This window comes from Grammomys surdaster, unplaced genomic scaffold, assembly GCF_004785775.1.
Source record: "Grammomys surdaster isolate TR1022 unplaced genomic scaffold, NIH_TR_1.0 125976, whole genome shotgun sequence".
In the NCBI taxonomy this organism is placed as follows: Eukaryota; Metazoa; Chordata; class Mammalia; order Rodentia; family Muridae; genus Grammomys; species Grammomys surdaster.
The window spans coordinates 533706-555906 of record NW_021620792.1 but is presented as its reverse complement, the minus strand read 5'-3'; the positions used below and the strand labels follow the sequence as shown (position 1 = coordinate 555906).

At 51.1% G+C, this 22201-nt stretch overlaps 1 protein-coding gene across 2 annotated transcripts in view; it reads right to left on the bottom strand.

Moving 5' to 3' along the window:
- The window catches only part of Med13l (mediator complex subunit 13L), a 203458-nt gene that overhangs the window by 5002 nt on the left and 176255 nt on the right, over window positions 1-22201 (bottom strand). The window contains exons 15-29 of one of the 2 annotated variants that reach the window (XM_028753911.1): window positions 21773-21993; window positions 21287-21492; window positions 17898-18847; window positions 15283-15462; window positions 14622-14845; window positions 12864-13056; window positions 11416-11833; window positions 10567-10786; window positions 9423-9611; window positions 8715-8938; window positions 8455-8624; window positions 5757-5915; window positions 4476-4652; window positions 3057-3214; window positions 509-670 (exon numbers count right to left, since the gene is read on the bottom strand). In XM_028753911.1, coding sequence (XP_028609744.1) covers window positions 509-670; window positions 3057-3214; window positions 4476-4652; window positions 5757-5915; window positions 8455-8624; window positions 8715-8938; window positions 9423-9611; window positions 10567-10786; window positions 11416-11833; window positions 12864-13056; window positions 14622-14845; window positions 15283-15462; window positions 17898-18847; window positions 21287-21492; window positions 21773-21993 — 3851 coding nt within the window. The remainder of the gene's footprint in view (window positions 1-508; window positions 671-3056; window positions 3215-4475; window positions 4653-5756; window positions 5916-8454; window positions 8625-8714; window positions 8939-9422; window positions 9612-10566; window positions 10787-11415; window positions 11834-12863; window positions 13057-14621; window positions 14846-15282; window positions 15463-17897; window positions 18848-21286; window positions 21493-21772; window positions 21994-22201) is intronic. The other variant, XM_028753913.1, reaches the window with a different exon arrangement.

The following is a 22201-nucleotide window of genomic DNA, read 5'->3' as shown; positions in this document are numbered from 1 at the left end:
ACCCCCTCACCAAGAGTCCTTCTCCCCATGACTCTGCAGCCTCAGCACACTCTCAACCCTGTCTCTCTGCCAAACTGAGAGATCCCATCTGCGGCTGCTTTATACTCTGCACGTGGGGACCTTGTTTTGAAGCCTTAAGATCCGATTGAGAAAAGCCACACGAGGAGGAAAATGCAGCGATGTGAGAGGCTGGAAAGACCCTGGCTCTGCCCTATGGAGCACAGGCCAGTCAGGCAGGACTGTGCTGTAGCTTACTGGCAGCCATCAGCACGGACGGGGAGAGAGTCAGGTTGAGCCACACGTCGCTCTCACTTAGGTCAGGACCCTGACGGCCTCCCAAGGTTAATATGGACTCACTTCTCAATAGCAAGTTTGGGTCCCTCTTCTGAACTCCGCTCTCCTGTAACTAAAACCTCCTCAGACTTTAAATGACCAGTGAGAAAGGAACAGAAAGCCCGTGGCAGCTAAGAGGAGGTCTCTCTTAAACTCCAGAGCGCATCGAACCAACCTTCAGGAAGAGTGGGCACTGGTTCCGGGCCTGGGGGCATGAAGACCAGAACCACTGGGGGAGGTTCTCCGCTTTGGCCGTTGATACGAAATACCCGAGGGCCAGGGGCTGCTGCTTGAGCTCCTCCGGAGCCTCCCGGGACAGAAGCCGCTCTCCCTGGCTCTGAAAGACAAGTCCCACAGCACAGTGAGCGTCACCACAAGCTGACTGGAGCTTGCAACTTGACTATGCATACAAGTGACGAGTCCCCTGCCTGCAGCACCTCCCACCAAAGGCCCTGGTGACCGAGAAATGTGACCTGGAATACACAAGTCTCTGCAATGAAGTCACGCACCTGGCAAACACGATGAGCAGCCAAAGGTTTGGGCAAAATGGATACATTGGTCCTAGAGGCACAAGCCACCTGCTCTGGGGCTTTGTCACTGCATGCTGAGATGGAAGACCTCCCTTACCTAAGAGCATCCTCAAGTGCTCTTTACCCACAGTCACCAGGAGCCCTGGAGCACTCTTGCTCTCCATCATCAGCTCCCCTGGACAAGAACTGAGCACACTTCAGAGTCTGCAGGGAGCAAGGCTCCTTGTGTGCTCACTGTGTGGGTGTGCCTTGTGAAGTGTGCCATGTTGAGTGCACAGTGTGAGTGTGTGTGCAGTGTGCGTGTGCCGTGTTGAGTACTCAGTGTGAGTCTGAGTGTGCCATGTGAGTGCGCAGAGTGAGTACACAGTATGAGTGTGCCATGAGTATGCCGAATGAGTGTGCCGTGTAAGTGTGCTGTGTGAATGCACAGAGTGAGTGTGCCGAGTGAGTGTTCCTCTGAGTCTTCTGTGCCTCTAGCACTTCCCACCTCCCAGTGGCTACTGAGATTTCAAAGGTGCCTTTAGTACAAGGAATAAGAAGTGATCCGTTTGCTTTTTAATGTTTCCTGTTTAGAGAAAGAAAATGAGCCTTATTAATTTTCATCCAATCCTATCAACTCTGATTCTGGACAGAGAAGAATAAAATTATTCTGGCCAAAGAGAAAAAGTGAAGACAGGACACGGTGGAATACGCCCACACATATCTGTGCACATAGTCCTCAAATTCGGGAGGTGAAGAGGTTAAGGTAGGAGGCAGACTTGAAGGCCAGCCTACTCGAGGCCTGCTGTAAAACAAAGAAAAAGACTTTGCTGCCACCTTAACCACATGGTCCTGTGTCATGACTTAACTAGGGATAAACAGTTCAGAAAGAGGAAATGCTAAAAGCCTTTTGGAGTCACCAGGCTGAGGGGCTCAGGGCTGAAAAAGGCCTCCTGACTAGTTTCAGAACAGAGGGGTTTAAACGGAAACATTCCTGCTCCAAGAAAGAAAGAAAACGCACACATCTCGATGTCTGACTGTCAGCGGTAAGACGTTAGGATGCTACAGAGAACTGCAGCAGTACGCATGTCACAGGTCATGACAGGCTCACTGCAGGCTGCGGTGCACTTATCACAGGAATACTTATTCAAATGCCAGTATAAAATCTGACCTCTCACAGTTTCTGTCAAAATTACCTTCAGGGAACAAACAGCTTATGACCCCCTGGTCAGAAGCTAGAAAGGAACCCCACACATTTACCATCTCTTCCTCCCAGGATGAGCGAGCATGGGGCAGGAAGTAACTGAGGACTCTCTAGCCACTGTTCCTTCAGCTGTTCCAGGACTAGAATGACTATTCTAACCCTTCTTTCTCCTCATCACAGTCGGTGCAGGCGGGGTGGCTGGCACTGGCTCAGGGTAAGACACCACAGAGCAACTTCTTAGTGACTTAATCCCTCCCCAGAACCTCAACCACAGGTACACTACAGCTGTGAGGCCCGAGTCACTGTCTGGAACAAAGGTGACAGAGCTACGGGGTGACTTTGACCTTGAACCCTTCCATTCATCCCAGGCATTTACAGATGGCGCTGACCCTGGGGCCCACTCCTTCAGTGGCCTGTAGCAGTGACCCGGACACATCTCAACACTATGCACTAGGGGGCTCTTGACGGCCCTGAGGCTGCTGCCAACATGACTAGCACTGTACATGACCAAGTGGCCACAGACCAGCCACATGTTGCAGGGACTTCCTCAGCTCAAGACACTGCACACGTGAGCCACAGGTCTCCCCTTCTCTCATTAGTTACTATCTGGAAAATAGCTAAGAAAAAGACTAAGAAAAAATATGTCTTAGTATTTTAGCTCAGGGGAAAAAAGCGTTCAGCTCCTCTGGGGAGGCCGGGGAAGAGAGCATGCCCCTGCAGCCTCTTAGCCTCCAGCCTCCTCTGCCTTCCAACACCCACACAGCAGCAGGCACGAGCACCACCAAAAGCCTGCACAGGAGGACTAACTTCCTAATAAAGGGAGCACTAGGAATGTCTCAATGTTTCTTTCTAAATCCCTGCTCTCCGAGACAGGTGAAAGAGCTGTCCCCCAAGACCTAGACCTGTCTGGGGAGAGTCGTGTGCAGTCAAAGCACGGCTGGAGAGGAGGAGGATGGTTTTCCTGAGCTGTGGCTGTTCTCAGCAGCCGCCATCCAACAGTCAGTCCTTACCCGGCTGTGTTGGAAGTGAGAGCCCACACCGATTCCAGAGGGAGAGCCCGGGGAGGGAACCGGAGAGGAGTTGGGAGAGGAGTGAAGGTTCCCGGTCATGAGGATACCAATGTCATTGTCCATGTCGTCTGGGAATGGAAGGTCTACAAACATGTCATCTAGAGGGAAACATAGGGAAGTTACAAAGTAACCACGCTCCACCTTACCATCCCACTGTACGTAAGTGCTACAAACTGTCATTGGTTTTCTCTCCAGTGACCTCCTAACCAAGTTAAAAACCCAGTGGAGAAATCACAACCATGGAAGAAGACCCCGATTCCTTTCAGCCTCCAAAGACAGATAAAATGGTGAAAGGCAGCTCAGTTGTTGTAGGTCAATGTTGGCACTGTCCAGCAGTAAGCAGCCCCCAGCTAGGAGCAGGATCGGCACCTACAAGGCTGGAAGGCTGAGGGGACAGAGAGAAGCCCATCCCACAGCAGCTCAAAGCAGTGGTCGCTAGGAGCTGCTCTCCCTTTGACACTGCAGAAGAAGGGTGAACTCACAGGAAATTTGGAAAGAAAAAATGTGAAGGTAAAACTATCAGAAACCCAGTTAGCATGGACAGCTGCCATGAGCTCGTCTGTCCCCACAGGACTGGGACTGTGCTGAGGCCCTGTGAGTGACAGGCACATTCTGGGATCCTTTCCCCTCCCCAGGTAGTAGGCTAAAGACTGGTAGATGTTAAAAGTTCAATAACAGCACACACAGATGCACAAAATGGGCACTTTCTGGTCTATGACTCTTTTTGCAATCCAATGAAGTATTTCAACAATTCCATTAAGAACAATCAGACGTGGGGCTGCTCTCCAGCAGTCGGCATCCCCAGGGTGAGCCAGGCGGCTGCGTCTCCACACAGCCATTCCCTTCACACTCGCGTCAGCACAGTGCTACACTGGAGGGACAGCGGATGGGTGGAGGACATCAACAATTCGGTCTCTAACAGACAGTGGGCTAAGTTAAGCCCGTGTCCTCTGGTATTAGTGGTTAACTGTCAACTTAACTGAGTTAGTAAGCAACAGAGAGAGTGGAGCAGACTGGTGTGTTTCCAGTGAGCACTAGTAAATGCTTCCTGAGGGAGGTCTACCCTGCACACAGGCTGTGCCAGCTCTGGGCAGAGGCCAAGATGCGGAAAGAGGGTAAGGAGAACGAACAGCCTGGGTGCTCTGCTCCCGGATGCCGTTACCATAGCTTCTTTGCTACAGTCTGAAACCAGGGGTGAAACAAGCCCTTTCTGAGGGACTGTCAGAGGCACAGAAGCACGAACATGGTGACACTGCAGCTCCTCCCTCCCCATGGTTCCTATGACACTGCTAAGACACACATGCATGCACGGCCATCAACCCACACTCCACTCTGCCTCCTAGCGTGCCTTCCACTCACCATTGTTGGGGCTGAACCCATCTTCATTGGGGTAGTTGGCTGGAGCCACCTGTATGGTTGATGATGTCGGGAACACCAAGATGTGGGTACAGGAGGCGTCCTGAGGTGTGTTAAGCTGGGAGGACTGCATGTTCAACGCAGTGCTTCGGCCAAACACAGAGCCCATTGTGACAGCATCTAAAAAAGCAGAGCTGAGTCAGGATGCCTCTGCAGACTGACAGCCCAAGTGAGGTGTCCCGTGATAGAAACACCTCAAGGGGTGGACATGTAAGGCTGGGCCCAGCTGCTTAAATGTCTCTAAAGAACCTGACTGAGACCACCAGTGACGGTCACCTGACTCTCCCAGCTGTGGAGGTGAACCGGGATAGAGTGGACACACGTGTAAACGCCTTGCCCACTAAGTGAGCTGGAGCCCTAACGCTGACCTCCTGCACGCTCTCCATCTGTGCTCAGGATTTATAAACACACCGTTCTAAACAACAGCAGCCAATGCTCTACTTAACCAAGCACGGTGCTAGTCGGCCGCTGGCCTGTGCTAAGTTCCATGCACGAACCTCACTGGCTCAGCCACTGAGGTAGCACCAAGTGTCTACTTTATAAATGCGGGCAGAAGCCTCTAAAAGGCATGTAAACTGCTGCAGCTGCTGCTGACAACCAAGGTGACCTGAGGTCTAAGGAGCAGAGTCCAGCCATTGTCCTGCTCTGAAGCCTGTCCTCAGACACTCTTCTGACTTCACACAGGAAGAGAGTAGACAGGGTTTGAAACCACACTGTATCTGAAATGTGAAACAGATCCTAACAGTAGAGCAGCTTAGTGGCAGTCAGAATACGGCCTTGCTGTAGCTTTCCACAAGCCAGAGCAGTGAGGTCCCGACAGTCACCAGAGCTCACTCATGTCTGACCCTATGCTAAATGCTCTTTCCTTTGTTCCGCTACTCATCCTCATCAACAGCAGAGCCACTAAAACCCTTCCCGAGGAGCCACACTGGCATCGAGAGGCTTTCTAAAGAGTGAGATCCTATGACAACCAGATACCAGGGTTAGACACACATACCAACAACCATGGGTTTTCTGGCTTCCCTCATACCCAGGACTTCATCTTTCCCCCAAGCTGTGGTCAACAAAGATAGTTAAATCTTCCCCCAGGAAGATATCAGATAGTCTCATTTTCTAGGTCAAAACACAAGCTTCTGTTAGAAACACAATTTATCCATGGATTTAAGTTGAACATACTGGGCTGATAAAATACCTAATTTATGTAACTGACAAGAGACAATTTACCTGGCATCACTACAAAGGACCCCTGGGGCTCCATGGCAACCAGGCAGGCACTAAGGATAGAAGGAGAGTCTGCAGCCGAGATCCCACACATGCGGCACACATCCTTGAGCTGCTTGCTGATTGTCTGCAGGGAACATTCTCCAAGGAGGATACTCCAATCTAAAGGGGGACATCACAAACACAGTGGTTACAAGCTCACATGGTCTCACACGTCTGCCAGTTTTGCTGGGAAATGTAACTGTTGTGACCCAGTCCTAAAGGGAGGAGGGTTTTCTGTCTTTGGTCCCCTCCCTCGTTTGGTACATAGTTTCTATCTCACTACATTAACAAAGAAACAAAGGCCTGCTCTTCTGTAGGTAGCCATCTGTCTAGAGTACCCTTTGAAGGCCTGCAACAGACCCTGGCAGATCTAGGTTCTAAAATCCTTTCAGTTCTGAGGCCTCTGTTGCCTGGGCTAGCCTGGGTTAGCCATTTTTCCCCAGGGTCTGATTTTCACTTCCCTCTGACAACTGTTTACTGCCCCTAAGTAGAAGCACTGTGTCTAAGCACTGCTGATGGGTCTCTGTGACAGTGGCACCCTGTCTAAGCGCCAAGTCCTGGTATAAGCTCTGCTGTCACATGGCACCCCACAGAGCACAGAGTGCTCAGTTGCAGGCTCTTCTACAGTCACACAGTTCTTCTTCCCAGGGCCGGGACAGGGCAGTGTGCTTTATATCTCTAAGGGTGGTCACTGTGGAGTCGGGGAGAGAGCATGACTGACAACAGGAAGAAAACATCTTCAAACAGCAGACGGTCAAGATAGTGTGAACACCACCACACAGCGACCATGACAGCTACCCAGCAGACACACAACACAGCAACCATGACAGCTATCCAGCAGACACACAACACAGCGACCATGACAGTTACCCAGCAGACACACAACACAGCGACCATGACAGTTACCCAGCAGACACACAACACAGCGACCATGACAGCTAACCAGCAGACACCACAGCTCCCCGGAAGTTGGGGCTTCTGCATGACCTCACTCAGACCATGGCTCCGAGAGGAAGAGCCCCAGGTCGGCTGGGAGGTAAAGGCATGCCTCTGCTGTCTGTATGGTTCCTCCTGCCAGCCTCAGGCTCTCCCCTTAAGGGGCAAGGAAGGAGAGTACACCCCTTCCCACAGTCTTACAAGGAGGGGCCCAATCATTTTCTAAAGTGTCACGTGTCAGACAGCATGTTCGCCCTTGCTTCTTTCTACCCCCCCTTCCCAGGAGTTATGAAGAGCTGAAAGCCTTTAAGAGAGATTGACTAACAGGCAGAGCAGGGAGGAAGAGAGCCAATCTGACAGGAATCATAGGAGGGACCCCCGATGTATTAACCTCCAGGCTACTGATACAGGACTCCTTGTAAGTGCCACGCTGTTTAAAACATAAAAAGGTCCCATTCCCTCCAAATCCACAACAGCAAGTGTGACTGACTAGAACATATACACTGCAGTGTATGCACACATGGCTCTGAGTGTGAAATTCCAGTACAGATCTGCCCTACAGGCAGCAGCCTGCACATGGGCTCTGCCTGTCTCCATGGTTTAATTCCAGGGATTCCACAGTCCCCGGCTTGCACTTCCTGCAGTCAGACAGCACACTCACTCTAACACAGGGGCTGGCACGAGCTACAGTCACGCAGACACAGCCATTCATGTCGTTCTATTGCGTGTTGTGACTTCACACTGGAAGAACTGAAGAACTGCAAAATGATCAACTGCTCTGTAAGAGGACACTGTCTCTTTGTGATGTATGTCTTCCTTCCCTTTAACTCTTTATTGGGATTATAATAATTTGATCACCCCCCCCACCCCCCGAACCCTTCCATGTACGCCTCCTTCTCTTTCCGGCTCACGGTCTCTCTTTCCATTAGTTGCTCCGTGCATCTGTGGACACTACATACAGCTGTAATCCTAAGTCCCACGTGCTCGGCCTATGTGTCACTCGTGTGTCACTCCAGTGTGTGTCTTCTGGGCTGACCATTTGGTAGTGGACAGTCAACTGCTGTGCTCTTCTCCCTGAGCTGCCCGTGGTCCTGTGCACGGCTTTACCCATGGGCGTTAGCACGTCTACTGCTCAGCCATGCCCAGGCAGCCATGTTGGTGAGGCTGTACTCTACACCGATTCCCACACCTAAGGCTCAGGGAGCCCTGTGGAAGGCGGGTGGGAAGCCTCAGGAGGCAGAGGATCAGAGAGTCCACTGTGAGGTGTGTCTCCCAGCCATGCTGCTGCACACATATGCTGTGTGTGTTTGAGACCTCAGGGAATCTGCTTCAGACCCAATGCAGGCCCTCATACTTATGCAGCAAGCATTTTACACACTGAGCCATCTCTCCAGCCCTGAACGCTGTTCTTACATAGGACTTTAATAATTACCGACAATCTCTGATAGAAGTTGTCTTAATCCTAACTTTCTCTTTACTGCCTTAACATATGTTATGAAATTTAACTATCGCTTTATACTAATGAAACATGCTTTCCATTTTCTATTTAAAGTATTATTTGTAAATGACTGGGGATGAATGGAACTACAGTTTTTAACCTTCCGGTTTATCCCTTCGTATCTAGGACAGCCACAGTCCTGAGTTTTGGCCTTCAGGGCCACCGTCCTTGCTTTGCTCAGCTCCTGTCAGCAGCTCAGTCTCCTCTGGTCCTGCATTTGCTCACCTTTCAGCTCCCCATGGCCAAGACGCCCCAAGCGGCCAATGACGACTCTCCAGGGCAGAGATGTCATCTGGACAATCCCCAGGCACCATTCCCATAGCTTCTGGAGCCCAATCTTACGTGCAGACACTTTACTCTTCCGTGACCTGACAGAGAGAGGAACAGGAAGGGTCCTACACAAGTCAGCTGTCACATGGCAGGGCACATATTTCTAAGTCCAGAGTCAAGAGAAGCTGACCCAATCAGCAAGGTGCCCATCTCACCTGCTTGGTAAAGCGATGTTTACAACACAGGTCTCCAGTAACTCCCCATGCAGGTCGGTGCAGGACGCCAAGAGCCAGCGCTGGTCATGAGACAGACAGTAGCCCACAAAGAGCACATTGTACTTCTGGCTGGCCTCACCAAAGGCCTCTCCAGGCTCTGTCTGCTTGTCTTTGATTGGGGCCAGTATAAAGGGAGGGGAATAAAGCTGGATTGGACTGGGCCGCTGAAATAAAAATCAAGGTCATCATCAGCACAAGGACACCCAACATAGCATTCACGATAAAACCCAGAGCAACACCAAGGGAGGAAAACAGGGAGCAATGACAATAGGCTGTTCCCACCACCCTCTCCCCAAGACTAAACAAACGGCTAGCAATGAGGACACAGACAGCAAAAGTATTATTAAATGCATGAACTACGGGGCCCTGTGGCTTAGGTGCTTAAAATAACCGTCTAGTAAATGGTATAAGCCATCAATGTTTGATTGAGAGAAACTAGTATATTAGAAAGTAAGAAAAAAGCTGACTGAATGTCAACACACACTAAGAAACAGAAACTGAAGCCATGAATGAGACCCATTATGCGCAGCCGCAGAGGAGAGACTGGCAGGGTACAGAGACACAGCTCTCGGCTGAGAGGCAGGAGAAGTGGCCTGGTTTGCACTGCCACAGAAGACGGCTCTCAAAGATTTCTGCTCCAAAGCTCACCTCCGGGTTCTTGAGCGTCATCTCAATGCTGGCTGCAGGCCCGAAGCCCGTGAGGGATTTAATGTGGATCTGTGTAGGCAGAGGCCGCCTGCACTGGCAGTACACTGAGAACGCCATGGACTTCAAGTACTGAATATAGAAGACATGTTCATCCTTCATTGTCTGCAGCATGTACTGGCAAGGCACGATCTACAAGACACAAGCACAGTCTGCTCAACGCCCCACAGACCAGACAGCTGGAAAACCAGGAGGCATGGCCTTAGCTCCATAACTAAATGTCAAACGTTACTTCACCCTAATTCTTCCCTGTGACATAAAAGCTGTACCTCAAATGTCCAGCAGCCATCTGAGAAGGGCAGTATGGATATGCCAGTCTCCTCGAGGACTGTTGTGCTCCACAGCCTTCATACTGTAAAGCTTACCTTTCAGTGTGTGCCCATCTGTACATCTGAGCTAGCATGCTGCAGTGCTGTCTAATCTGGTGGACTCAGACTTTATCACAAGTCAGGCCGCCAGTCTCCTGTGTTCACTCTAACTTCAATCCTTCACTCTACAGGGCAGCTTTCAGCACAGCAATGATGAGGCATCTCCACTGTACAGAGCAGTTAACACTCACTTCTTTTTAAATATAGTCAGTGCAGGGAAATAGGTGTGCTCACCCCCTGCTCAGGAAACAAGAGCAAGCATTTTGGATAATGACCTTTCAGTGTCTACATGTGAGAATCCATTTTTGAAATGACTTAGAATGAAGAACAGTGCACCAACATGTTTGCTAGGCTTCGCCTCCACCAGTGAGAGAGTGAGCACACACCACATGTAGACCTATGTGGGCTTGGCCAGCATACACTGTCCACTGCGCTATCTGGACGGGCCCAGGCTCAGCACTGCAGAGGCTGCTCCACCAGCAGCGGGAGGCTAGCCTCAGTACCACAGTGAGACCTGTCTTAGGACAAACCACCAGGGTTCTTAACTGTAACGAGCAAGCGCAGAGATGCTCTAGGACAGCACTGATGGTGACTCTAAACCAGAGAGCCCTGAAGGAGCACTGCTCTCCACAGCTCAGAGGACTCAGAACCCTGCCTCTAACACACAGCAGCCTAACGCAGCGCAGCGCAGCTCGACGAGCAAGCCAGTAGGCAGCCACCTGGAGAATGAGCGAGCTTCTCATGTGCTCGGGTAAGTGGTCCAGCATCTCCGTGTAGCAGCGCATCAAGCTCAGCAGCCAGAAGGTTCCGGAGCCGGAGTCCTCCTCTGCAGTGTAGGTGAAGGGGTCCACCATGTAAATGACGATGGCTGGAGGGTACGCATGGCTGTCGGCAGAGTCAGGCTCCGTGGGGATTCCTATTCTCTCCCTCTCTGTAACACTGAAGAGTGCAGAAGGGTGAGGCTCTGACGACAAAGATAAAGTCTATCAAACAAATCAATCACAGAGCCCACCGAGGCCCCAGGCAACGATCCAGTGCATCAGCACGTGTCACACATCAGGCTCAACATTTCAAAGACGAGACAGGAAACAGACAGCAGTACAAAAGCCAAAAGTTGCTATGCGACACCCACAACTTTAGGGCTTTGGCTTCACATTTTTCAGGGAAGGATGCTGGCTAGTAGAACGTATGCAAGTATCCCCAACTCCATACTCTGCAGACTCTGGTCCCCAGCGTGTCACAACACAGGACTTGTGTCCGTGCTCGTCTGAAATGGGCATCTCCCTGATCCCTTTACCCTGTGTTAACAGTGTGCACAAAGGTTTATAACACTACGAGTTAATGACCTCAGGAGGAAGCGTGCCAGCTACTGCTTCCAGCTCTTAACCTGGCCTCAACCAACACTTGCCGCTTCTTATTAGCAAGGGTGAAAGAAGCATTCTACTGCATGTTGAGAGAAACTGTGTGTGTGTGTGTGTGTGTGTTGGAGTAAAGGGGTGTGACCAAGCAGAAGCCCCCCACTATGTGACCAAGTGGAAGCCCAACTTGGTTGTGAGACACAAACACACCTGTCTTGTCCATCCTGTGAGGGCTGGGTGCAGCTCTGCCCAGGCTCAGTGTCTCCACAAGCCACATTCCCTGGGGTTCGATCTGTGGAGCTGCCCCCAGCACTGGGGTTCTGCCCTCCAACACCACCACCGAATCCTGAAGAAGAGGTAGTGTTCATCTGAGTGACGCCTGGAGCAGAGGCAGCGGAGGAGCCTGGCAGCCCAGAGGAGGCAGAGGAACTACTTGCTGCAGGGTTGGCAGAGCTGCTGGAGGTGGAGTTGAATGCACTGCCAGCTGGAGGTGCTCCTGAGCCTGAATTTGAAGGTAAAGTCCCAGCATTCCCAGGCGTGGCTTGTCCCTGTGCTTCTGCTGGTGGGCTCTGGTGCTTAGGTGGCATCAGCAAGCCACTGTCAAGCTGCAGAGTGGCTAAATAAGGTGCTGAAGGAAGACAAAAATGATCTTAGTGACCCGAGCAAGTGTCCCCTGAACACTTTGAATATTGCCACCACATATGAATACAAACGTCTACACAAATGGCTGATTGCACACAAGCGATTTGTAAATTCTACATTTGGCTTACAGGAAGAGACAGAAAAGACATCACTGTTAACAAACCTCCCTTTCTGATGTCACTAAGAATGGACCCTTTAGCTGTATATATGTCCAGTTTGACAGTGGACAACAGCCACACACCCACAGCCACACAGTGCACACGGGTGTTCACCCACAGTCAGCCACACAGTGCACACAGACACACACCCACAGCCACACAGTGCACCGTGGATGTTCACCCACAGCCACACAGTGCACACAGACACACACCCACAGCCACACAGTGCACATGGGTGTTCACCCACAGTCAGCCACACAGTGCACCGTGGATGTTCACCCACAGCCACACAGTGCACACGATGTTCACCCACAGCCACACAGTGCACAGGATGTTCACCCACAGCCACACAGTGCACCGTGGATGTTCACCCACAGCCACACAGTGCACTGTGGATGTTCACCCACAGCCACACAGTGCACACGATGTTCACCCACAGCCACACACACAGTGCACGCACCGTGGATGTGCAGCTTTGCAAGCTCTGACAGTTCTCTTCAAGCGTACGCAGCTAATGTCAAGGAATGCTGCTGTTTTCAAAATGGCTCAGAGCACATAGAACCCCAATAAGCAAAGTTAAAGAACATACATCACATACAACTCAGGATTTAGCCAGGCATAGTGGCATATGCTTTAGTGTCAACACTCCAAAGACGGGCAGATCTACATAGTGAGTTCCTGATCAGCTCAAAAAACAAAACAAAAACAAAAACAAAAAACAAACAAAAAAAACAACTCCCCAGAACACAAAGGGCAAAGGTGGAGACCGAGAACCATCCTGCTGCAGCTGTCAGGGAGGGAACAGACCTCCGCACTGTCCTTCATCAACTCTCCCATGCTAACCATCTTCCCACTTACCTAGGTGATGGCGGCAAACTTGAGCATAAAGTTTGAGTCTGGAATGATTGTCACTCTCCTCACTGCTCCATGGCTGGTTAAACCATTCGCTCACAAGCTCCTCTGTTAGCTTCTGCGCCACGGTCTTGCCCACACGCATGATCCCGTCACGGAGCACTTTGCAGATGGGCTTGTGCTGTCCCAGCCGACACATCTGACAGCACATGAGATAGTCATGACAGCAGCCACATCCCACGGAAGCATGCAAGCACCCCAGCATTAGCAGCTGGCCTTCCCTGGCTGACATCACATCCCTGAAACTGTTCTCCATCCAACCCTGGGTGAGGTCCTCTAAAGAGGCAGAGCTGTTACAGAGCCATGTGTGCTGACCACTCTCTAAGAGTCAGAAGCTACCAGGATACTCGCAGGGGGATGGGCAGAGAGTTCATGGAATCAGCTCTAACAAGGGGGCTGGCTTTCTGCCTGACCGGGAAGGAACTCTATTTCCCTAACTGTAGCTGCTGAGGTGACGGCTCACTGTGCTGCTTAGCTTTGTTCAGCTTGACACAAACCTAGACTAATCAGGGAAGAGGGAATCTCAATAAAGGAATGTCTCTATCAGACTGGCCCTGGCCTACGGTTTCCAGATTAATGATGGATGGGAAGGCTCAGCCCACTTCGGCAACTGCATAAACAGGTGGCTGAGTAAGCCAGAGAAAGGCAGCCAGCAAGCAGCCTTCTCCCACGGTCTCTGTTTCAGTTCCTGCCTCCAGCTTCCTGTCTGACTTCCCTCCACAGTGGGCTGTAACCTGTAAGCTGAAACAAACCCTTTCCTGCTTGCTGGTGTTGCTTTGTCAGTGTTTTATCACAGCAACGGGGAACCCAACACTCCCAGAGGACACTGTCACAGCAGGAGGGACTACTGCCTGCGGCTCCTTCAGAGCAGGGGTGGTATACCTAAACAAAAGCATTGAGCTTGAAACTCTGGATCACTCTGAGGAGACACATCATCTGTGACAGCTCAACTGTGACTGAATAGTGTCTTGTACCCACAGAGCAGGCAATGGTCAGAAGTGACAGCATCCAAGGGTTCACCTCGTGCTTAACACATGCCATTCATTGTATGTATGTCAGCATCTCCTCTGACAGACAGATGCCACTCATTGTATGTCAGCATTCCCTCAGCTCACCTAGTCCCTGCTCACCCCGAGTGTGAGCTCTGTCCTAGGGCATAGTTGACACTCAGCTAGGTCTTATTTGCGACCACTTGTGCAGCCCTCACAGGTGCTAGCTAGCATCCTAAGTAGTTTGGCAAATCTAGTTTTGTTTCACGTTGTCGGCTCCCTGGCCAGCGCTGGGCTTACAGGAGCCAGGCCTTGGCACTTCAGCAAAAGATGCCAGGGACCCTGGAGGCAGGCCTCTCACAACTGAAGGAGGTTACACAGACTGAGATGCAAACCTACCTTCCTGCTTTTCATAGCAATATGGCTACCGGCTTTTAATCTAGCAAATGTTAGTAGTAAGACGCACATGGTGTTAAAGCATTCACCCTTCAATTCAGAGATTCTCAAGGTCAGTGTTTCTTCAGTACCACTTTCTGGAACTCTTATAGCCCAAATGGAAAGATAAAGTACACGTGCCTTGTATGTCTACAGGCCTCCCGAGTCATCCTATTTACAACAGTTTCTCAAGACTGAGCTCCAGGTTCGTTCCTTCAGTAACAGCCCCAGTAATAGATGCAGGCCCCACGACAGAGAGGGAGCCCCACCACATGCTCACCTCATACACAGCACTCAAGTCCCTGAAGAAAGTTTTGGCTCCTTCGAGCAAGGCCTCATTTTCTGGACACACCACAATATAAGCAACGTCGCGGTGGCCCCCATAGGGCTCCAAGAGCAGCCTCTCCCAGAAGGGCAAGGCGAAGGGTGAGATGGTCAAAAATTCCTTGTCGTAGCCCACCAGTAGAGTGGGGATGGGCAGTGGCTCAGGAGACTCTTCTGACCCTGGAAGACAGTGCTGTTTAGGAAGGAAGATGAGTCTCTTCCCATGCTGGACAGCTTGGCAGTCCCCGATGTTCTGACCCGGGTGTCTGAGCCATGGGACTATGACATGCACTACAGGCCTCCTGCTCTCAGCTCACTAAACGGGCCCCAATGAAGAGCCTCACAAGAGTCAGACCATCTTAGACAGGGCCAAGGAGAATGAAGGCAGAAGTTAGCAAGCCAGGCTTACTAACAGGCACACTGTTTCCGTGTGCTTGAGGACAACAGGGATCCTGGCCATGGAGCAGGAGGCCGAGCAAACCCAGAAGCCTGATGACAGGCACCATGTGCTGAGGCCGAGCTCCTTTAGGGAACCTAAATATGACCAAGGAAGCAGGGCCTCGCAGCCCCCAGAGCACAGAAGCACAAAGGAAATTCAAACAGCAAGGTCTGCTCACCGTAGGTCCCACGCCCCGCCATCTTGTGGAACTGCTGCCAGGTGAGCGGCCCCTGCACGTGCTGGATGTTCTCCCAGGTCCTGCCTGTGCGCTTCTTCTGGATAGCGTCCTGCAGGAAGGGCTGCAGGGACAGCAGCATGCGCACCACGTCGTGTGATGAGAGCATGCTCGTGTCCAGCACTGTGGCAGGAGAGAAGAGCAGAGGACAAGGGCGTCAGCGCAGCACGCCCCCTTCTAGATGCCAGCCTGGTTCTCACTATAGGAGACGGGCAACCTGGGCGTCAAGAGGAAGCGGGCTCTTCCAAATGAAAGAAAAGAACCAGTAACTTGGTAACAAGAGTAAAGAGAGAAGTGGATTGCACTACTTGGAAGTATTCAATTAAAAAAAACTGTGTGAAAAATGGTATAAAATCAAAAAGGAGGAGGGGGGATGGGGTAGAGGGTTGGGGGGATGGGGAAAGGGGATGACATCTGAAATGTAAATACATAAAATATCCAATTAAAAAAAAAAAAAAACTGTGTGAAGAAAGTAAAGAAGTCTCATTTTTCCAATCATGTAAACCTATTTCCAGGATTTCTGAGGAGACAGGCACAAGGTTTCTTAGTTACCAAGCTCCTTTCATTTACACAGCATCATTCTGAAGATAAGGGAACAAAAAGGAAAAGACCTAGAAAACCTTGTAAAATATCTTTGGGGAACACTGAATGCTTTATAGAGAAAAAAGGCCCTGTGCTACTCTCTGGACGGCTCTGAAATGCACCTACAAGAATTCCTCCCGCCGGGCGGTGGTGGCGCACGCCTTTAATCCCAGCACTTTGGAGGCAGAGGCAGGTGGATTTCTGAGTTTGAGAGTTCGAGGCTAACCTGGTCTACAGAGTGAGTTCCAGGACAGCCAGGGCTACACAGAGAAACCCTGTCTCGAAAAACCAAACCAAAAAAAAAAAAAAAAAAAAATTCCTCCCACCCTAAAGCAAGCTATCATTTATTTTCTCTCCATTACGTAACAATTTTTTTTTATCATAAATTGGGGCTGGATGGAGAGCTGACGCAGCAGTCAGGAGCACTTGTTCTTGCAGAGGACTGGGGTTCAAGTACCAACACCGACATGGTAGCTCACAGCCATCTGTAGTTACAGCTCCAGGGTCCTCCAACCTCTGCCGACCTCTGTGGGGACCAGGCATGCACATGGTGCACAGACATACATGCGGGCAAAACACTCATACATATAAATCTAAATAAAAGTTTCACCACATGCGTGCATGTGTGCCTGCATATGGGTACCAGCACAGAGGTGGAGGTATCCACAGAGGCCAGATGAGGTCATCAAATTCCTTGGGGCTACAGTTACATGCCTTCTTGGGTACTTTGATGTGGATGCTGGGGACTGAACTCACGTCCTTTACTGAGAGCACAGGTGCTTTTTCTCCCCTCAGACAGAGACTCACTATACAGCCCTGGCTAGCCTGGAACTTGCTATGTAGAGCAGGGTGGCCTGAAATTCAGAGACTCCCCTGCCTTTGCCCCTGCAAGCACCAGTCCAGGCTCCTAGACATTGAGCTGCCTCTCCAGTCCCACCTGCTGGTTTCCATTTGGTTTTTAGTTTCCCCCGATCTGTCCTCAGTACTTTCTCTCCTCTTCCTACACTCTGGTCAGAAAGCACACTTCTGTCTGTCCTCTGTTTACCTTCACAAACATGATCTCACTATCATTTTAAAAATACCTCCCATGACTGATTATCTTTCCTGCTCTTCGGATGAGCCCTCCACCCCACGGTGGCCCTTATTTCCCACACCTTTCTGTTCCCTGTGGGACATGAGTGTCACAGAGCTCAGTGCCACTGTGAAGCCTCAATGTAACTGCTGCTGCCTGCTCGGGGCAACCCTGACCTTCCCTACACAAGGGTCCTCTGCCTCCTGTTTCTGTCACTTGCACTTTGCTTCCAGGGCTTCCTGTGTGCTAATTTAATTGCAAACATATTACACAGTCCATGCTGGCAGGTGCTTTCCCCCTTGGTCTCTCTCTGTGCCTGGAAGGATCCCAGAGTAGCAGGGGAGCCCACTCGGCATTTGTAAAGCTCTACTCCAAACATGGCCGTCACTTGGAGGTAGGTTTCCCATCTCCCCACAGAGCTAGGCACTGACCAGGGGCTTCGCACATGCAAACCACGAACTCTACTACTCAACTAGACCTTGGGCTGACTGGCAATTTTAAATACACAAGGCCCTGGGATGTGCCCTGTAAGCACAGCAAAGACTTATGTGCTCACTGATACGCAGCACACTGACAAACCAGAAGGAGAAAATACTCGGGATGTGCGGCCAGTTTCAGAAAGAGACACCATGGCAACTGCATACCGTAGGATGACTGGATACCTACAGGCAGGAACAATGACCATCAGTTTTACACACTTGGCCACAAGCTGCCAACATGCACCACCCGTTTGTGGTGTAACGGAATGGTAGAGCCTCAAGAGGCGGTTACTTGTTTCCAAAAGCTTCAGCAGAAGGCAGCCCACCCAAGGCAGAGAAGACAGCCCAGCCCTCACTTCTGGTCCTTTGTCCGTCATGTGCAGCGGGGTAGCTTCTGATACAAGTCTGCCCTCTGGGATACCTACCGTTGCTGTGCGGCCAACAGTGTACGGTGGCACTTCTCACCAGAGCTTCGTCCACCTTCCCGCCTGTGGGGTTGTCCACATACTGTCTCCCCTGTTCCAATGCGTTGACGCACTCTGTCCAGTAATCGTTGTTGTCCGCCTGCACCCGGTCATACGTCCAGCTCACACAGGAGAGCGCATGGCGACTATTGGAGGAGATGTAGTCCAGGAAGCTGAGAGAAGCGAAGGGCTGCGTGTGCTGATTCTGGAGGAGGAGGAGGAGGCTTATGGGGGGCTCTGGGGCTTTCCGGGTGCCGTCCACCTGAGAAAGCAAGGTGGACTGGCAGGAGGTCTGGCACATCATCAGACGTCTCTCTGCAGCTTGGCCAATGTCAGAATTCTTTCCAAAAATATCAAGCTCATCCTCAAGGAAGAGCCCCGAGTTGTAGCCCAATTTGCGGTTGACGATGGCACTGAACCCACAGGTGCATCGGTACTGGTCCTCCTTGGAGGAGTCGGGGATGTACAGCCCCACATCTGCCCCTTTGATGTTCATGTTGCAGGCGCAAATGCAACAGCTATCAAAGTTCCTGTCCTTGAAGACATTCATCACAGAATCTGACAGAATCAGGGTGACATAAAGACTGTGGGCCTCGGGAATTGGCTGCATGGTGGCAGGCTCCACAGAGTTAAGGGGTCTTGTGGTAGAGGGGGTGGACGCTGGTGACCCCTGATCGGTGCTGTCGTATTTCACAGACCCTTGGCCACTAGCAGTGCCCCCACCTCTGGGAGTTCTTGGAGTTCTGGGGGTTCGTGGTGTGGGGACAGAGAATCGAGGGGTAGCTGGAGACGGGAGGACGCCGGCTCCACTGTTGCTGGCAGGGGCAGCACTGTTGAGCGTCACAGGCGTGTTCATCTGTGGGGTGTTCAGATAGTCTGGGTCTGCAAGGCTCCCGACGCTAGGCACGTTACTGCAACAGACACAAAGTAGCGGTGAGGGGGAAGTGCAGGAGTGCAGCCTAGATGAGCTGGAAGGCTGCAGGGCTGGGTCTGCATCTACTGTGCAGCTATGCCTTTGCCATCTTTGAAACTGAGAGCCTGCCTGTGCACTTTTCTTGGAGGCTATAACTCTGTGATGACATGAAATAGCTGTAAACACACGCACATTCAAATGTGGTGCTCTCCTAATTGAGAAGGCAGCCCTGGTAGGGGTTTTCGTGTCCCCAGCACTGTGTGCTGCTGTGCCCATCTGTTTGTCTGTCCTACAGAGTTTAGTGTCACTCAGCAGTCACTGGGAAGGATGCACCAAGAGGTTCCTGAGGGCTCCCTTTTGGTCCCCTTCATCCTTCAACGTTACACCCAATCATTCTCATTCCCAAGATAGACAGGGCTGTTTTATCTCATAAGCAGTGGCTTGGGGAGAGCAGCCAGGCAGAAAAGGAGACCATGTCTGCACCATGTGCATGGTCCACCACTATAAAACACATCCTCACCATACTCCCACAGGCCTGGAGACAGTGCACAAGCTCACTGTCACTCACAAGCATCAGGGACAGCACGGATTTCAGCCCTAATGACTTGACACATGAAGCCTGTGCTCCTCTGTGAGCTCCATCCACTTCCTTACACATGTCACTGCCTGCAGTCCTTAAGAACCTCTACCACTGACTGGTCCAGGTGTCTGAATCAGGCAGGATTTCTATAAACCCTGACTGACAGACAGACAAGGGTTCCTGGGCTCAGACAAAAGCTGGCACACAAACTAACTGATGCAATACACAACTATCTGCACACTTATTGGGTTCCTTTTAAATTTTCCTGGTCAACAAAACTGTAAAATGATTCTGCAGTTTGGATCACAAAGGAGCCATGATTGCTACGTCAACATCTACAGCCTCCACTTGTCCCCAGGTAGGAAAGACCTCTGCTTACTGAGCAGCCTCACTCTTCCCTGTTCATTAAGAACGGACTGAAGACCAACCCTGTGCAAAAAGTGGGACAGTCAGCAGAGCGACAGAGAGACACGACCTGAAGCAGGCCTGAAGCAAGCATCAGCAAGTGGACCAAGTGTGACGGGTGAGCCCAGCATGTGGTGTGCACTGGAGAGCCCAGCAGGACCCTGTCAGCACAGAGCTGTGCCACCCACTCGGTAAAGCAGCTACCAGACCCCAGGACTAGTCTGAAGTGAAGCAGAGCTAACAACCCACTGGCCACACAGTAAGGAGCCAAGGCTGGCCATGGCCACATCAGACCTGGTGAACAAAAGCACCTTCCTGTAGCACAGGCTCCACAGCGCCACCAATCTAACCTCTGGCTGCAGAGGGCACAGGGCGGGAGTGAGCGTGAAGACTACCAGAACCTGTCCAGAGAGTCTGGGCTGAGGTTCCAGGACCTCACTCAGCAGCTAGAGCCCAAATGGAGCCTGGCTGCTGGAGCTCCCCCAAAGTTCTGGGGAGAATAATCCCACTGTAAGGAGAGGAAGATGCAGGTGCAGGGCCCTGCAAACCCACGTAGCCTTTTCAGAAACTGTCACACGGCATGTTGGTGCTGGCTCCCAAGTCCAGGGTCCTTCTATCATTTTTTCCGCCCAGTTCCTCACTCTGACTCCGATTATGTGACAACCTGCTGGTGTCTGTCACAGACACATGGCCAAAGACGAGCCCTGGCCCAGGAACTTGGTGCACTTGCTCCCATGGCTTAGCTCTGAGTTAGCTGCTACCATTTTAAAATCAGACAATATTCGGTCTCCCTGCCTGACAACTGTCCCTGAGAAGGGACATGTGCTGGAGCCCACTCATCTCCACCGTTCCTGCAGTGACACGGCACAGCACCCACAACCTGCCCTTACTTGTTTATCCATCCACACAAGCATGAGGCCTGAATACACATTTGCATTTGTCAATTTCTGCTTTATCTGAGTAAGAAGTTCTTTCTTTCAAAGAAAGTGGACTCTGCACTGCTGATACAAATACTGTTTCTCCGGGCAGTGTGAGACGTCCAAGTCCCCAGCTCTGTCTCCCTTTACTCTCTCCAGTCACACCTCAATCTGTCACTGTTTTACCTAACTGTAAAGTCCCACACTAAAATCATTACCTTACAAAAGTCACAGCTCCTCCCACCACCGGCAAACACCGGCAACTCCAGTCAAGTGTGTGTCGAACACCAGCTTAGCCTTACACGTAGCTCTGAAATAATTGTAATTTGTCTACACACACAAACACGCACACAGAGAGGAAATTTCATTTAAAAATAAACACACAGTCCCGCACAAGACGACATGGTCAAAAACAAGAGTAAGCAAGAAAGCAGTCTCTGAGACTGAGCTGCTGTGGCCCTGTGGCAAGTCCTTAGCAAAGAATGAGGTGGCATCATATATGGTAAGTGGTGAAGCCCCTCCCTCTCGCACATACTTGTAGCCGTCTCTTATGGAAGAAGCTGCAGGGGGTGTGGGCAGCTGCTCCATTTTAGGGGGAACTGCCCACGAGGGCCGGAACAGACAGGCGTCAGGTGTCTTCAGGGGCAGCAGGCAATGGCTCGGCAGCGTCTTCAGCGGAGCAAACATGGAGGACCCCACGAAAGGCTGGAACTGTGGCACTTTGTGCACATAGGAAAAATCCTGTGACAATGAAATGTGGCTGGTTTAATGCAGGCACACTGGAACCAGACATGGTTGCTCGTGCTTCTTAAAACTAAGGCACAGAATCTACTGTCATTCAATAGTTCTCTACAACAATAAGTAAAAAGAAAACTCTAATGACAACACAGCTGATGAAGTAACTATGGTCATGGAGTGACTGTCTACTAATGTGCTCTGGTTTCCATGGTCCTTATGCACTTGTTGGGGGGGCTCACGGAGAAGCCACCAGCCTTGGGGAAGTCCACACACTGGCTATTACCTTTATCTCCTCTGGCTTGGGACTTCCTAAGCCATCTTCCACTTCCATCCTGAACTCCGTGAGGTGTGTGGGGACCATGCTGACCACAGGACTCTCCATCATGCCCAACGCAGTCACTGTCTCTGAACTTACTCCGTCTTTATAATTCATCACAGGAGAAAATGCAGGATGCTGCTCCAGTGACGGAGGAGTGGGGAACATCCTTTGCAAGTCTGCAACTGCTAAAAACAAAATTAAAAGTGCATCTTAACAGCAAGATTCCTAAAAGGTGGGACAAGCAGCCAGGCATAGCGGTGTCCACACAAGGCTAATAGAATGTGAAGACTCCAGTCACTCTCAGACACCTACACTTCCCTGAGACGCCCCCTCTCCCCAGGGCTGTGTGGCATGGTATAATGCTAACTACTGCAGGAACAGGGTCTGCAGAGC